Raw genomic sequence first — 16,819 nt, forward strand, 5'->3', positions numbered from 1 at the left:
GTGATCCCAAAAGAACTGTTGGATACGGTGCGCAAACTATAGCCCCGTTTGGCCACCTTTGACTTAATTCCAAAACATCACAAAAATCCGATTGATCCACCAGGTAGGCCAATTGTTGCCGGTAACAGCAGTTTGTGTGAAATTATATCTAGTGTAATTGATCACTACTTGAAGCTCTTGGTCTCTGGCCTGCCCTTCTACAAGATACCATGGCCGCCCTGCAAAGATTGGATCACCTCTGCCTCGGTGACCATATAGTCATGGTCACTGCAGATGTAGAGACACTTTATACGTCCATCAAACATGAAGATGGTATTAGGGTGGTTTCGTGGTATCTGACGTCAAGTGGTCTCAAGCTGTCCCTGCCGAGCTGCTCGTGGTCCTCCTGGAATTTGTCCTTCGACATGTGTTTATTTTCAAAAAGAACATCTACTTACAACAACAGGGCTCCAATATGGGGGCCTCCTGTGCCCCCTCCTACGCCAACCTTTTTTGGGTTCGTGGGAGCGGGATATATTCCAGGCGGATACCACCTGTTGAGATGGACATCGTCCAGGGAAGGATCAGATACATTGATGATATATGGTTTGTGTGGGAGGCTACAGCCAGAGATTTGGAGAGGCTTATGACCAAGCTGAATGATAACAATTTGAATATTCGGCTAACATATAAATTCGGAAGAAGTCTGGACTTCTTGGATTTAAAAATCGGGGTATCTGAGAATGGTATTATAACTACTGACATATTTAGGAAATCAACTGCGACAAACTCGTTGTTACACGTAGAATTGGCACACCCACCCTCCACTATAAGAGGAATTCCAATAGGTCAGTTCCTTAGGGCCAAAAGGATATTCTCTAATGAGAAAACATTTGAGGAACAAGCGATAGAACTGGATAATCGGTTTGAAGAGGGGATATAGCTGTAGGTCAATCAGACGGGGTTACAGGATAGCAGCACGAACCCCAAGAGATCAATTAATTTATGGCAATAAAAAAAAACATCAACAAATCAGAGGAGGTACGATTTATTTTGGTATATAACAATCAGTGGCCTGAAGTGAGATTAATTTTACAGAAGCACTAGTAAGTTCTATTAACAGATCCGATCCTCCGTCAAATCCTCCCCCCAGCACCCTCAATGGTGGAGAAGCAAAGTCCAAACTTAAAAGATCTGTTGGTTCACAGTCACTATGATCCGGAGAGATGTAGAGATAAACAGGATAACAGGAAAGAGATTAATGTTTTTTTTCCGTGCGGGCTTTGTAAGGCGTGTGGTTATTTGAAGAAGGCAAAGAAGTTTGATAGTTTTGGTGGCTCCAAAACATTTGAAATAAGGGCACATTTAAATTGTACCTCGAAGGGCGTAATTTATTATGCCCAATGTCCTTGTAAAAAGATATATGTCGACTTACTACTAAAGAATTAAAAATTTGAGTAAGAGAGCAAGTTAGGGACATTATCAAAGCCAAAACGGTGGAAGACCCTAGCACTCAAAACTTTACCACGCCATTTTTTACATCACCATCAATGCAGCCCAAGAGAATTCTGCATCATAGATATTGATCAAGTCACCATGGGAGCAAGAGGAGGGGACCTGGGGAGGATTTTAGCACAATTGGAGAGTAAGTGGATCTATCGACGGGGTACCCTAGCACCGGCAGGACTTAATGAAAGCTTTGGGTTCAGTACCTTCCTATAATAGAGGCTAATGGGTAGATGGGGGTTTCTTTTAATATCTTATGGTTTTATTGTAGATGTATTGGTGTTTTTAATTGTTTTTATTCATCCTTAGGAAAGCTTTTGCCTGGGTTGATGGGTCGTGGCGGGATGTGCGTTTCCAGTGGCTGGGGGACCAGCTCAACTGTACGAGCAAGGCAGTTGAACGTCTATCCTCGCGGATGACCCTATACGTGTGGGATAGAAGACTACAGTGACAATATAGTCGTCTATGTGAATTATTGTATCACTATGTTAGATATGGGTTTTAAATGTATAGGGGTTATTTTATACTAATATATACACTGGGTACGGAAAGTATTCAGACCCCTTTAAATTTTTCACTCTTTGTTTCATTGCAGTCATTTGGTAAATTCTAAAAAGTTCATTTTTTTCTCATTAAAGTCCACTCTGCTCCCCATCTTGACTGAAAGAAAACAGAAATGTAGAAATTTTTGCAAATTTATTAAAAAAGAAAAACTGAAATATCACAGTCTGCAGTTTACCTGTATTCATTGGCCTGTTTTACATCATGACATACCTATCTATTATCTGTATGACCATCAGAGTCACTGAAGCACTGGCACCTTAAACTTTGGCATTTTAGGCTGTATTTTTTCATTAGGATAGTCTCTTCAGTATTGATTTAAATTAAGTTATGTTACCATCATGTGTATGATTCATGCCACTTACTAACAAATACATTGTATGAATATGGCATTATATTAATTAATTTCTTGTTTACTAGTGATGTTCAATTTTTTGGCCTTTTTTGGGGGTTAATTTTCCCTCCCAGCTCATGTATGTGTCGCTCCTTTATAGAGGTTGTTGCCCTGTCTTGTTAATTGGTTTTATCAATTTGATGAAATAAAATCTATATCTTTTATAAGCAGCTGGTATCTCTTCATTGTCCAGACGTTTAGTATATATTGGTCTGGATATTTTGGTTGTTTATTCATGTTGAAGTGTCCAGGAATGGATTAACATAGGACATTTAATGTAATTAATTGTAAGTTACGTTGTCCATTTACTTGGTAACTGGAATAATTGATACTTGGATTGATAATATTGTCACTTCTTTTCATGTACCCATATTTGTAGACTCACATGGTTGTCTCTCTGTCCTTTTTGTAGTTTTCACCCATGACATACTATTTTTATTGGTTGTGCTCTATTTAGGAGTGTCCGTGGGACCTTCTTTTTAGATTTTGGATACACAATAAAACATTATGATGGTGACCTGACTCTTTTTGGGGCTCTGTCACTCCACTCTTTTTGTAGGTTGTACTTTATTGGGAGTGCCCACATATGAACTATGGTTTATCTATACCGCCATGTTCTTCGGTTTATATGCTTCTGACTATACACAATGCAACCTAGCAGAGATCTGCAGCATGTACTTGCAATGCTAACACCCTGCCTCCCTTTTCCTCTCCCTCGTATTAAATCTCACTCTGCGCTATCTCAACCTAACAGAGAACTAATCTTCACTCTAAATAGCTCTTAAAAGACACTCCCTATACGCTGCTTTCACTCTCCCTATGCTCACACTACGTTGAGTCCGCATGTAAAATGCGCAAGATAGCGCCGGCAGGGCTTAAATATCCCCCTATGATGCTGTAAGGCCAGCCAATCACAGTAATGCCACAACAAAGATGGCAACGGCATTACTGTGATTGGCAAGCAAGCCCAGCATGTTCATTGGCTGCAAATAAAGCGCCAAACATGCTGGGCGGGTCACTCGAATATACCGAGGTGAATAGCTAATGACTCGTCGAAGAGCCTGAATTGTGTACTATTCGTGAGAGTAAAGAATAGTGCCGAATGTATTCGCTCATCACTAGTAAAAAGACATAAATCCAAGTGACACATTCATTCCTGCTCCGAGTGTGTAAAAGGTTGTCATAACTCTGTCTCTCTGAGATTTGAAGTTACCTTTTAATACAAGTAATTTCATGTCCATGATGCTGTGATCAGGGATACAAAAATGTTTGGCTACAGGTAGATCTATTCTTTTTTTCTTTTATTGTGTGGCGATGAGAATTCATCCTTGTTCTAAGTTTTTGCCCCATCTCCCCTACATACAGACCCCCAGTTGGACCTTTGGTACATATAATTAAGTACACTACATTAGTTGTGATGCAGCTGAAAGTACCTGGGATCTTGTGGTCCTGATGTGAGTTGGGAATCTTTATCTTGTCCGTGGTCATTATAAATGGACAGGTTTACATTTACAGTTGGTGAGGATGAATTGTATAAGTTTCACCACAAAGGTGAAACTATCCTCCCGGTCAGTTTGCTTTCCCTCCTAGTACATTTTCATTCTAACAATGTTAGGTTTCTGGGAGATTATACTTGTTCCTTTTATTTGTGGCTCTCATTAGCTTGCCTTCTTTGCCCTATATGAATGTGTTTTAGTTTCTCACTCAGGGTTTTCGTATTTTACTTCATACTTTCCTTTTCCCTGGTTGACAGTGTGTTGTGGCCTCCCCTCTGGTTCCTCCGGAGGTACGAGAAACTCCTCAATGGCCTAATAGAGAGTTAGGTCCGTGGCGTTTTTAGTTGTGCAGCTAGGGCCTTTCTAGTCTGTACAGAGACTAGTTGGGTTTAGCTGCGGCATTCTCCTCTGTGTGGGTTCTCTGGTGGCTATCAAGATGCGCTTTCTGGTTAAAACATTTCCCACATTTTGAACATGAAAATGGCTTCTCCCCTGTGTGAGTTCTCTGATGTTTGATAAGATTTGATTTCTTTGCAAAATATTTCCCACATTCTGAACATGAAAATGGCTTCTCCCCTGTGTGAGTTCTCTGATGTTCGATAAGCGTTGATTGCAATGTAAAAAAGTTCCCACATTCTGAACATGAAAAAGGCTTCTCCCCTGTGTGAATTCTCTGATGTCTAATAAGATTTGATTCCTGTACAAAACATTTCCCACATTCTGAACACAAAAATGGCTTCTCCCCTGTGTGAATTCTCTGATGTCTAATAAGATTTGATTTCTTTATAAAACATTTCCCACATTCTGAACATGAAAATGGCTTTCAACCCTGTGTGAGTACTCTGATGTGTAATAAGCTTTGATTTCTCTTTAAAGCAGTTCCCACATTCGGAACATGAAAATGGCTTCTCCCCTAAGTGAGTTCTCTGATGGCTGATCAGATTTGATTTCTTTATAAAACATTTCCCACATTCTGAACATGAAAATGGCTTCTCCCCTGTGTGAGTTCTCTGATGTGCAATAAGACTTGATTTCACTGTAAAGCAGTTTCCACATTCTGAACATGAAAATGGCTTCTCCCCTGTGTGAGTTCTCTGATGTGCAATAAGACTTGATTTCACTGTAAAGCAGCTTCCACATTCTGAACATGAAAATGGCTTCTCCCCTGTGTGAGTTCTCAGGTGCCTAACAAAATCTGATTTCTGATTAAAACATCTCCCACACTTGAAGCAAGAAAATCTATTCTCTGCTGTGTGAATTTTTTCATGTTTAAGAAAAGACTTTTTGAGGGGAAAACTATTTCTATATTCTGAACGTGAAAATGGCTTCTTTGCTTTAGGAGCAGTTTGTTTTTTAATGCTTATTTTGTGACTTTGATTTTCCTTAGTAGTCGGTAATGAATCAGAAGACAGGACCTGTTTCAAATGATCAGATGACAGATCTTTGCTGTGAAGGGATGATGGTATATCTGGAGTAATGGCATTCACTTCAATTGTATCCTGTGGGATCTCAAGATCAACTGATTTAAAAATTGAAGATGTTAGGTGTCCCTCTGATCTCCTGGTACAGACATCTGCCAATAATAAAACCAATTATTATTTTTTAATAAAAAATCCTTGTAATTATATATTTTTGAACATTTCTACTTAAATAGTCCGTAAAAATGGCAAGTTATGAAAAAAAATTGAATTATTCACCAAGACAATGACAGTTCACAGTCTAATAGAAAACCTCATAGCATGAACCAGTAAAGTGTGGTGTTCAATTGTTTGTTACTTCTGCCTCCCAAATATGGAATAAAAAGCCACCAAACAATGTTATGTAGGCAAAAATAATACCAAGAAAAACTTCTATTAATCTCACAAAAAAACAAGTCCTCATTCAGGTCCATCATCTGAAAAAACAGAGGTTTCGACATTATTAGTGGCTCAAAGGCTCTTGAAAAGCAACATGGCTTCCATAAACCAATCCAGCAATATCCGATCTCCCAAAGTCAAATCTCCCCCTCACTTCTGAGCCTTGCAGTGTGCCCAAACCACATAGCATCCATGTATTTGGCATTACTATAGTGGCAGAACCCACTTAATTTATGGTGTGTGTCTCCTGGAGCACAATCTGGACACTATGTGTTGAGTAATAAAATAGCATATTTGCAATTTTCAATCTACAACATCCACTGTGTGTTAATTTCAGGAAAGTGCCTGTGGAATCAAAATAGTCACTACTTCTATAGATTAATTCACTGAGAGTTATAATTTCCAAAATGGAGTCACTTTATGGGTATTTCTCCTGCTCTGGTTTTCTGCCATTGTGTCATATAAGGGCTTCTGCAAATGGTGGGTCCTATCTCCTCTGGGATCTCCTACTGTGACATCTGCTTCTGTCACCAGGAGCCACCTTTTTCCCTTCCCCCATGAGAGCACCATACGAGAGAGAGTAGGATCTGCCCCTATTACCGGACAGGAAGCCCTGAGCACAAAATAAAAAGGCAACTCCCACTTCCTCCTTCAATGTGTTTCCTGTCCTCAAGGATGTAGAAGCCTGGAGCTCACGGCTGGAGCAGCCATAAATCATGGAACACCAGTGAATCATGGAACACCATGCTGAGTTCTATAGCTACCTCTAGTGAGTAGCAATGAGCAGGGGCCCAGTTGGGCGCTGAAATGATAACATCAGTCTGGAAGAAACTAAATTTAATGATTCCGTACCTACCTACGTTTGTTTGGCCTAGGCCTCATGGCTTGTGTATAAAGCCTCACTGCTAGGCCTCATGGCTTGTGTATTGAGCCTCACGGCTAGGCCTCATGGCTAGGCCTCGTGACTTGTGCATTGAGCCTCACGGCTAGGACTCATGGCTTGTGTATTGAGCCTCACGGATAGGCCTCATGGCTTGCGTATTGAGCCTCATGGCTTGCATATTGAGCCTCATGGCTAGGCCTCATGGCTTGCATATTGAGCATCACAGCTAGGCCTCATGGCTTGCATATTGAGCCTCACGGCTAGGCCTCATGGCTTGCGTATTGAGCCTCACGGCTAGGCCTCATGGCTTGCGTATTGAGCCTCATGGCTTGCGTATGGAGTCTCACGGCTATGCCTCATGGCTTGCATATTGAACCCCACGGCTAGGCCTCATGGCTTGCGTAACGAGTCTCATGGCTAGTCCTCATGGCTTGCGCATGGAGCCTCACGGCTTGCGTATTGAGCCTCACGGCTAAGCCTCATGGCTTGCATATTGAGCCTCACGGTTAGGCCTCATGGCTTGCATATTGAGCCTCATGGCTAGGCCTCATGGCTTGCATATTGAGCCTCACGGCCAGGCCTCATGGCTTGCATATTGAGCCTCACGGCCAGGCCTCATGGCTTGCATATTGAGCCTCACGGCTAGGCCTCATGCCAATTCAGGTGTAGGTTTATGACTCATGTTGGCCTGTCTGAAGGTTTTTTTCAGACCGCTTCACAGTTGCGGAAAAACCTGCCACATTAGGTCTAGGATTTTCCTCAGCTGTCTGCCTTACGGGGGGTTGCCTGGTTAGCCAGACAACTTGGGGCTTGTAGATCTGTTTCACTAAGGTCTCAAAACTTCACTACCCTTTACTAGCAATATTACCGATATTGGTAAGGAAGGTCTCTGGACGATGCCCTCGGTCTGGGGTGATTCTATTAAATACAGTCCAAAGGATAGCTGCTGAGTAACAGGTCCAGTCAATCCCTCATACTTGGATAGAATATTGAACTAGTCTGCATTTAACATCTATGTCCCAGTGGTCTTCTTGGTAAAGGTGTGAATGGGGGTGCTAAAAGAATAATACCAATTTAAGTCCAGTTGATCTTCACAATCTGGGATCATTAGTAATGTAACATAGATTGAATAAAGACCTAGGTCCATCAAGTTCAACCTTTCTCCCCCAATTGTACTCTGACACTAACTTACTGGAACTAGGCCTCACAAATGTATTATTACCGTTTTTATTATAACTTCACTATTACAATTATAATGAACCAGTTTATAATTTTTAATTAGTTTTATTTTTTTGTATTTCTAATAATGGTTTTACTAAAATCCCTATACCTAAAAACTGTTGATCTAGAAGAAGGCAAAACCCAGGACACATTCAGCAATTTGCATCAAGGGGGAAAAAAAAAATTCCCTCTTGACCCCAAGAAAAGGCGATCAGTCCTAGAACCCTGGATCAAATGTACTACTATAGGTGTAATATTTTATCTAATTTAACTGTAACCCACAATGTTATGTGTATCGAGGAAATCATCCAGCCTTTTCTTTTTTGAAAGCTGTTAGTGTCTGCCCTTACTACCTCTTGTGGTTGGCATTCCACAGTCTGACAGTAAAGGACCCTTTCATATTTTAGGTGCTGGAATCGCCTTTCTTCCACCCGTAATGAGTGCCCCTGGTCCTTAGTATGGTCTTTGGAGGGAATAAGTCATGTGCTAGTCCTTTGTACTGACCACACATATATTTATAGATGTAAATGAGATCCCCCTCTGAGGAGTTATTTTTCTAAGCTAAACAAGCTCAACTTTTTCAACCTCTCATCATATGAGAGGCCTCCATCTCTTTAGATGAACTGGCTGATAAACATCAGCAGCTCAGTTCCCCCCATCCCCTCCTGGTTGAAGGTGCAAGAGGAACATGGCTACGCTAAGCTTAAAAGAAACCACTTCGAATGACCTTTTGGACCTCAAGTGATTAAACTCTCTATACCCCATATCCCCCTGATAGGAAATGGTAGGAGGAGCTGCGAGTTTTAGTCACCGGTGGGGGGCTGAAAATAAAACATTTGCCCCAATCTACCCTTCTGGCTTACAGTGATAAGAAACTTGATTGTGCCAAGAGGGCAGCACTATACCGGTCTGACCTCCTAAGGGAGGTATGAGTTGGTTGATAGACTACCAATTGCCCCAATCTACCCTCCTGGTATGGAATGGTAAGATAAACTTGATTGTGCCAAGTAAGGCAGCACTATACCGAACAGCCTTCCTAAGGGAAGTGCGAGCTGGACTCAATGGTAACTATGGTTGATAATCCAAAAATTGCCTCAATCTACCCTCCTGATTCGGAATGGAAAGATAAACTTGATTGTACTGAGTCGGGCAGCACTAACGGCCTGCCCTACTAAGGGAGGTATGAGTTGGACTCGCTGGTATGGGACTGACGAACCAGTAAATATCCCAGTCCATCTTCCTAATGGAGTTGCCCGACAGACATGATTATGCAGGATCTGGTAAAATTATTTCAAGACCAGTGTATCCTCCCAGTTAGAAGTGCAGATGGACAAATTGGAAATTAAGTCAATGGAACCATATTACACTATGTATTCTTGCGATTAAAGTCATAAACTGGTAGACTCAACTAAGTGGCGAGTTGGTTAAATATCCAGTCAGTGCGCTCTTGGAGTGATAAGACGGCAGCGCTGCAATAAACCTATAAAAGGAGGAATTAGTGGATGAGTTAAAATGTCCTTGTATCGGTGAGACTCCTGTGGTGAAGGAGAAGCATCTTTGCTAGTTAAGACGAATGCCTTCACACTGAGGTAAGACTGTTCTGATTATTACTCAAGCACAGGATGATACGTACTTAAGGTACATGTTTAATGGGACGGGATGCTAATACCTTAGCTTAAGACCATCTGAGATTTGACCAATACCATAAGAGATCTAGATCTCTTTCAGAATGAGTTGCTTTGGAAAAAAAAAAAGTGTATCAGAGGAGATGGTTATCACTCAGTTTACGTAGTTTCTTTGCTTGAAAACTAATCTATTTTTCATTTGAACTATTTTCATCTAACAATCTACATGGTTGGATTATAAAGTTGCAGAATTAATGCTATTATAGGGGAATAGTGTAAATACGATCATTCCTGAATAGTGTTGAGCATTCCGATACTGAAATATCGGGTATCGACCGATATTCGCGGTATCGGAGTTCCGATACTTTTAGAATATCGGATACCGGAATCGGAAGTTCCCATAATGCCTGCACTCTGCAGGATGACAAGCTGGATGGCAGCGCTCAGCTGCGATCCAGCCTGTCATCAGAATGCCATCCCAGCGTGGGAGAATTCTCCTGATTGTTTAAAAGCCGGCGGGCGGTAAAAAGCCGCCGGCTTTTAAACAATCACACAGCCCCATACTGCTTCCCCGCAGCCTCCCATCCCGATCCTAAGTTAGGACCGGGCGGGGAGCGCAGCACCAAGGAGCGGGGAGTGAAGGACCCGGGCGGGGAAGCCGGCAGTGAAAAGACTATACCGCCGGCTTTCCCGTTCTGTGCTGCGTTCCTCGCTCCCTGATGTATGTGGTATGATGTATGATTGGTGTGTTCGCGGTGTCTGCGCAATGTCTGCGGGTGTCTGCGTGCAGGCAGACATAGGTCGATGTGACACTATTACTCCCATCGGCCTATGTCTGTCTCCCGTCCACTCGTGCCAGCAGGATCAGCTTGATGGGAGCAGTAGTTCCCATCAGCCTGATCCTGCTATTTAAATTGCCCTACTGTGTCCTTTAAACTGCCCCATATGTTATTTTGGCCCCCATAGGTTTATATTTTTGGCCCTATACATGTTTTATTTTTTTGCTTGTTTTTGGTCCCCAATAAATTTTAAATACATTTCATTGGTGGCCAGTGGTTACCTAAAATAAATTAGTTTATACATTACCTGTCCCTGCCGATCGCCACATAAAATAAAGTAAAAAATAAAAAAATACACCTATACTCACCTAGACACCTAATTCCCCGAAGCCATCGATCACCTGTAATAAAATATAAAAGAATAAACCAAAATTTTATCCTTACCTGGATGCTGTACCTGGCTGGTATACAAAAATATGGCGAAGCCCATGTCAAAATTTTTGGGAAAAATTAATTAAAAAAGAAATAATAATTTAGGGACTGCATCTTTATTAACCCCTCAAGTGTCATTTAGCCTGGGAAGGGGGTAATACCCACGGAGCTTCCCAGGCTACTAATATCAGCCCCCAGCTGAATACCTAGCCTTTACTAGCTATTAAAATGGGGGACCCAAAAAATAATGACGTGGGGTCCCCTTATTTTAATAGCTAGCAAAGGCTAGGCGGACAGCTGCGACCTGATATTAATAGCCTAGAAAGGGGCCATGGTTATAGGCCCCCTCCCAGGCTATAATATCAGCCCTCAGCCGTCCCAGATTTGGCACATCCTATTTGTGCGCCAAATCTGGCGCTTAGCCTCGCTTTTCCACGCTGCCCTGGTGCGGTGGCAGGGGGTAATAGTGGTGGGGTTCATGTCAGCGCCAGCTGCCATGAAGCCCAGGTTAGTAATGATGGGAGTCTATAACACACCCCCATCATTACTAACCTACAAAGTGTTAAAAAGAAAATACACACACTACACCCAGAAAAAAAATAATTTATTTGAAATAAAACACACAATTTTATTTAATTCTTAGTTTACTAGAAAAATAAAATAGTTACCTGTCCACGTTCCTGCGCTGATCTCCCATGCACAGCTGTCACATCTGGAGATGTGACAGCTGTCATTGCTGCTGTATGCTCACACTGCCGGGAACACGTCTGCTCCCGGCAGCGTGAGCCCCTGACTGAGGTCACCGGAGTGCATTCAGTCAGTGCAGCTCCGGTGACCTCCTTTACGGCCCTGCTGTACCGTGGGAATTTCTCACGGTCAGCGTGGCCGTAAAGGAGCTCACTGGAGCAGCGCTACCTGAACTCCGGCGAACCCGCTTATGCAATGACGGGGCTGCTTTACGGCCCCGTCACTGTAGCGGCGGCAGCGGTTTAGAGCGGTCACATTTTATGTGGCTGCTCTAAACTGGAGATCATCGTGGGACACTCGATTTGGACTACTACAGAGGGGTAAGGATAAAATTGTGGTTTATTATTTTATTACAGGAGATTGATGGCTTTGGGGAATTAGGTGTCTAGGTGAGTATAGGTGTATTTTTTTATTTTTTACTTTATTTTATGTGGCGATCGGTGGGGACAGGTAATGTATAAACTAATTTATTTTAGGTAACCACTGGCCACCAATGAAATGTATTTAAAATTTATTGGGGATCAAAAACAAAAAAATATGGGGGCCTAAAAAAATAAAACATGTATAGGGCCAAAAATATAAACCTATGGGGGCCAAAATAACATATGGGGCAGTTTAAAGGACACAGTAGGGCAATTTAAATAGCAGGATAAGGCTGATGGGAACTACTGCTCCCATCAAGCTGATCCTGCTGGCACGAGTGGACGGGGGACAGACATAGGCCGATGGGAGTAGTAGTGTCACATCGGCCTATGTCTGCCTGCACGCAGACACCCGCAGACACCGCGCACACACCAATCATACATTATACCACATACATCAGGGAGCGGGGAGCGCAGCACAGAACGGGAAAGCCGGCGGTATAGTCTTTTCACTGCTGGTTTCCCCGCCCGGGTCCTTCGCTCCCCGCTCCTTGGTGCTGCGCTCCCCACCCGGTCCTAACTTAGGATCGGGATGGGAAGCGGCGGGGGGAGCGGAGGATCGGGATGGGAGGCTGCGGGGAAGAAGTATGGGGCTGTGTGATTGTTTAAAAGCCGGAGGCTTTTCACCGCCCGCCGGCTTTTAAACAATCAGGAGAATTCTCTCACGCTGGGATGGCATTCCGATATTTGTGTCCCATTGACTTGCATTGGTTTCCGGTATCGGAATCGGCGATATCCGATATTTTTTGGGTATCGGTCCGATCCAATCCGATCCGATATTTCCCGATATCGGAAGGTATAGCTCAACACTATTCCTGAATGAACGGTGGATTGTGACTTTTCTTTTGGAATAGCTCAGATCTGTATCTTACCCTTTCTAGTTGTATTAGCTCTTGGTACTTGGCTAGATTGTGGTAGCCAGAAACTCCCCAGGATGGAAATCTCAAACTATAAAAGTGTCCGTTCGGCTTAAATACATTTCCTGGGGGGACTTAACGTTACACCTTAAGGGATATAAAGTACTAAATATTTCTGCTGCTATTTTTGAGATCCCCATTTTGGCAATCTGGCATGCTCTATCTACTCTTGGTAGCATAGAGTTGGGTAGTTTTGAATAATTATGAGATCATTGACCCTAGAAAAGGTTTAGGGCCCAGATCTTGGCCTTAAGTGGGACCTTCAATTGAAAATGCCAACAAAATTAAAGTAGAAACCCTAGTCAAAGCCTGGTTAAGGTTGCCAGGTTCCCTGAATCGATTAACTTCTGCTTCTATTACACGCTGAGTCTTAGTACCAGTTCTTATATATTTCAGTTGTTGGTTAGTTGATTTAATGAAAACAGAATATCTAATCAAATCTGTGAAAGATATTCAACCATGTATATAAGTGAGGTCTCTAAATATAGACCTTTCTCTGGGAGATAAAGAGGAAAGAGTGTTGTAAAAATCCTTTTTACTCTTGTTGGTGCTTTTGGTTTAAGCTCCAAATCGATAGAGATTATGTGGATAGTGCTTCAAGAAGGAAGATTGAATAATATCTAAAAAAATCACAATCTGTTGAACTAGGATATTTCGGGGATCTTTCTTCAGGTGTAAGATCCTACATGGGTGCTCCCTCCCTATTGAAGGGCTCCGTTGCTTTCATCTCTCGTATGGTGCTGTTATGGGGGAAGGGAAAAACGATAATCACTTACCGGTAATTTGATTTTCCTGAAACCCATGACAGCACCCTAATTTTCCCTCCCTCTGGCTTTTGGTTGATGGTTCTTAGTCTTCTCTTCTCACAATGAAGAATGTGCATGAGTGAATGTATAAATAAAAATGATGATGAATTGGGTGACTCTTACTTGACTCCTGGAAAACACATTGAAGGAGGAAGTGGGAGTTGCCTTTTTATTTTGTGCTCATGGCTTCCTGTCCGGTAATAGGGGCGGATCCTACACTCTCGTATGGTGCTATCATGGGTTTCAGGAAAATCAAATTACCGGTAAGTAATTACCGTTTATTCATTCAACAGGCAACGCTGGTGATGGAAGAGACGTCGGAAGAAGCTCTGGGTGGCGCTGGCTCTGTCCAGCCACTAATAGCCCCAGCCCCCTGAGGAAGCCAGACATGGCGAAACTTGTTGGGGTGGCTATGTATATATTTTTGGTAGCACTAGGGAACCTGTGTATGTCCTAGTAAATAATCTGATCAATTAATCTATAAACTGCAGACAGAGGAAAACTATAATGAATATAATGAGCTCATGATATCAGATGTATCGTAATACTATACAGTTTCTAGAGACTTAATATCACAGTAAGGGCACAGACAAACTAGTGTAGTTTTAATTTACTTCTTTACCACATTTTAGTAAAGCAGTAATAAGACTTTTTTATACACCCCTCAAACAGGTTTTTTTTTACCATCTCGGTAATTTGTCAATATGCATATGACAGAAAATACCCAAAAGTGACACCATTCTAAAAACTGCATCCCTCAAGGTGCTCAAAACGACATTCAAGAAGTTTAGTAACCCTCCAGGTGTTTCACAGGAATTAATGGAATGTGGAAGGAAATTTTTAGTTTCACAACAGGAGAAAATGGACCCCAAAATTTGATGTGCATTTTCTCTTAAGCATGCTGATATCCCATGTAGGGGAAAACAACTTTTTGGGAGCATGGCAGGGCTCAGAAGAAAAGGATCGCCATTTGACTTTTTAAATGTAAAATTTGCTGGAATAATTAGCGGACGCCATGTCGCGATTGGAGAGCCCCTGATGTGCCTAAACAGTGGAAACACCCCACAAGTGACACCATTTTGGAACCTAGACCCCTCAAGGAACTTATCTAGAAGTATGGTGAGCACCTTGAACCCCATGTTCTTCACAGAAGTTTATAATGTTGAGCAGTGAAAATATAGAAAATCTAATTTTTCCCACAAAAATGTTTATTTGCCCCACATTTTGCTTCTTCAAAAGGGTAACAAGAAAAATTGCACCACACAATTTATTGTGCAATTTCCCCTGAGTATGCAGATACCCCATATGTGGGGGACAACTACTCTTTGGGCGTACGACACGGCTCAGAAAGGAAGGAATGACGTTTCTTTGATGGAATGGTCTGCAGGTGTCATGTCATGTTTGTAGAACTCCTGATGTGCCTGAACAGAGGAAAACCTCCACAAGTGAACCAATTTTGGAAACTAGATCCCTTAAGGAATTTATCTGCCTTATTATTTGGACTATAAAATGCATTTTTTAACAAAAAAAACTTGTTAAAAAGTGTGTGCGTCTTATAGTCCAGAGGCAGCTTCCTGTGATGGAGGAGAAAGCTGACACCGCATCCTCCCCAATCACAGAAACCGGAGGCTGCAGGAGCTGAGCAGCTGAAGGACCTTCTGCAACAGTAATTTCAAGATCTTTTAGGTCTGCGAGTGTCATGTTGCATTTGGAGAGCCCCTGATTTGCCTAAACAGTGAAAAACTCCCACAAGTGACCTCTTTTTGGAAACCTGACCCCTCAGGGAACTTATCTAGATGTGTGGTGAGCACATTGAAACCACAGGTGCTTCACAAAATTTTACAACGTTGATCTGTGAAAACGAAAAAAATATATTTTTCCCACAAAAATGTTGTTTTAGCCCCAATTTTTTTCATTTTCACAAGGATAGCAGGAGAAAATGGACCCCAAAATTTGTTGTGTAATTTCTCATGAGTACGCCGATACCCCATATGTGGAAGAAAACTACTTTTGAGGCACAGTGCAAAGCTCAGAAGGGAAAAAGTGCCATATTGAAGTTCAGATTTTGCTGGACTAGTTTGAGGGTGCCATATCACATTGGCAGAGCCCCTGAGGTGCCAGAACAACAGAACCTCCCCCATAAGAGACCCCATTTTACAAACTAAACCTCTCAATAAATCAATCTAGGGGTGCAGTGATCATATTGACACCACGGGGGCGGGGGGGTCACAGAATTTTATACTATTGGGCAGTGAAGAAAAAATAATATTTTTCCCACTAAAATTTTGCTTTAGCCCTTGATTTTACATTTTCACACTGGGAAATGGATAAAAATGGCACCAAAATTAATCGCACAATTTCTGCTCAATGTAGAAATACCCCATATGTGGCTGTACAGTACTGCTTAGCCACCCGGCGAGACTCGGGAAGGACGGAACACTATTCGCCTCCTAGAGCAAAGGATTCCATATACAAAGCCCCTAAGTGCTAGAAGAACAGAATCCCCCGTCAAGTGATCCCATTTTGGAAAATATATCCCTTTGGGAATTTATCTACAGGTGTAGTGAAGACTTTGACTCCATGGGTGTTTTCCAGAAACAAGCAGCAGTGGATGTTGCTGAGTGAAAATTGCAAACTGCCGTTGTAGTACCCAGTACATAGTAGTGCCTGTACATAGTGCCCAGCTCATGCTTCTGGAGACATGCACCAGTTAATTAGGCCGACTCTCATCGCTACAGAAATGCCAAACATATGGACGCTAACTGCGGTTTGGGCACACTGTGGTGCTCAGAAGGGAGGGCAGCATTTGCATTAGGGAGAGTAGAATTTGCTGAATTTCTTTTGGGGGACGAGGAGCCATTTTCACTTTTCCAGAACCTCTCTGCTACCAGTAATGTGGTTAGTCCCTCATTATATGGGAACTATTGGCAGTGAAACGTCAAACTAGTAGGAGACGCCCTCTAGTGGACGTGTTCATTATCAATGAATATAGGTGATACCACGGAAAAGATAATATAGTTTCTCTCACTGGTGACAAATTAATAAATTAGAACTAGTGATGAGCGAGTATGTTCTGTTAACCCTTTCAGCTAGCACCGAGTATCTTCAGCGTGCTCGGTGTTATGTTAAAATCACTCCTGTGTGCATGATTTGCAACTGTTTGACAGCTTTAATACATGTGAGAAATGGCTGCTT

General features: G+C 42.3%; 1 protein-coding gene across 1 annotated transcript in view; it reads right to left on the minus strand.

Annotated features, from left to right (window-relative positions):
- Positions 1-1,086: 1,086 nt before the first annotated feature.
- LOC141220310 (uncharacterized) overlaps positions 1,087-16,819 on the minus strand; it is a 42,709-nt gene continuing 26,976 nt past the window's right edge. Inside the window, exon 5 of the mRNA XM_073666263.1 lies at positions 1,087-5,509. Within this exon, the coding sequence (XP_073522364.1) occupies positions 4,701-5,509 (809 nt within the window). The 3' untranslated portion in view covers positions 1,087-4,700. The remainder of the gene's footprint in view (positions 5,510-16,819) is intronic.

This window comes from Phyllobates terribilis, unplaced genomic scaffold (assembly GCF_046119375.1).
Source record: "Phyllobates terribilis strain yellow unplaced genomic scaffold, ASM4611937v1 Scaffold_280__1_contigs__length_2496652, whole genome shotgun sequence".
In the NCBI taxonomy this organism is placed as follows: domain Eukaryota; kingdom Metazoa; phylum Chordata; class Amphibia; order Anura; family Dendrobatidae; genus Phyllobates; species Phyllobates terribilis.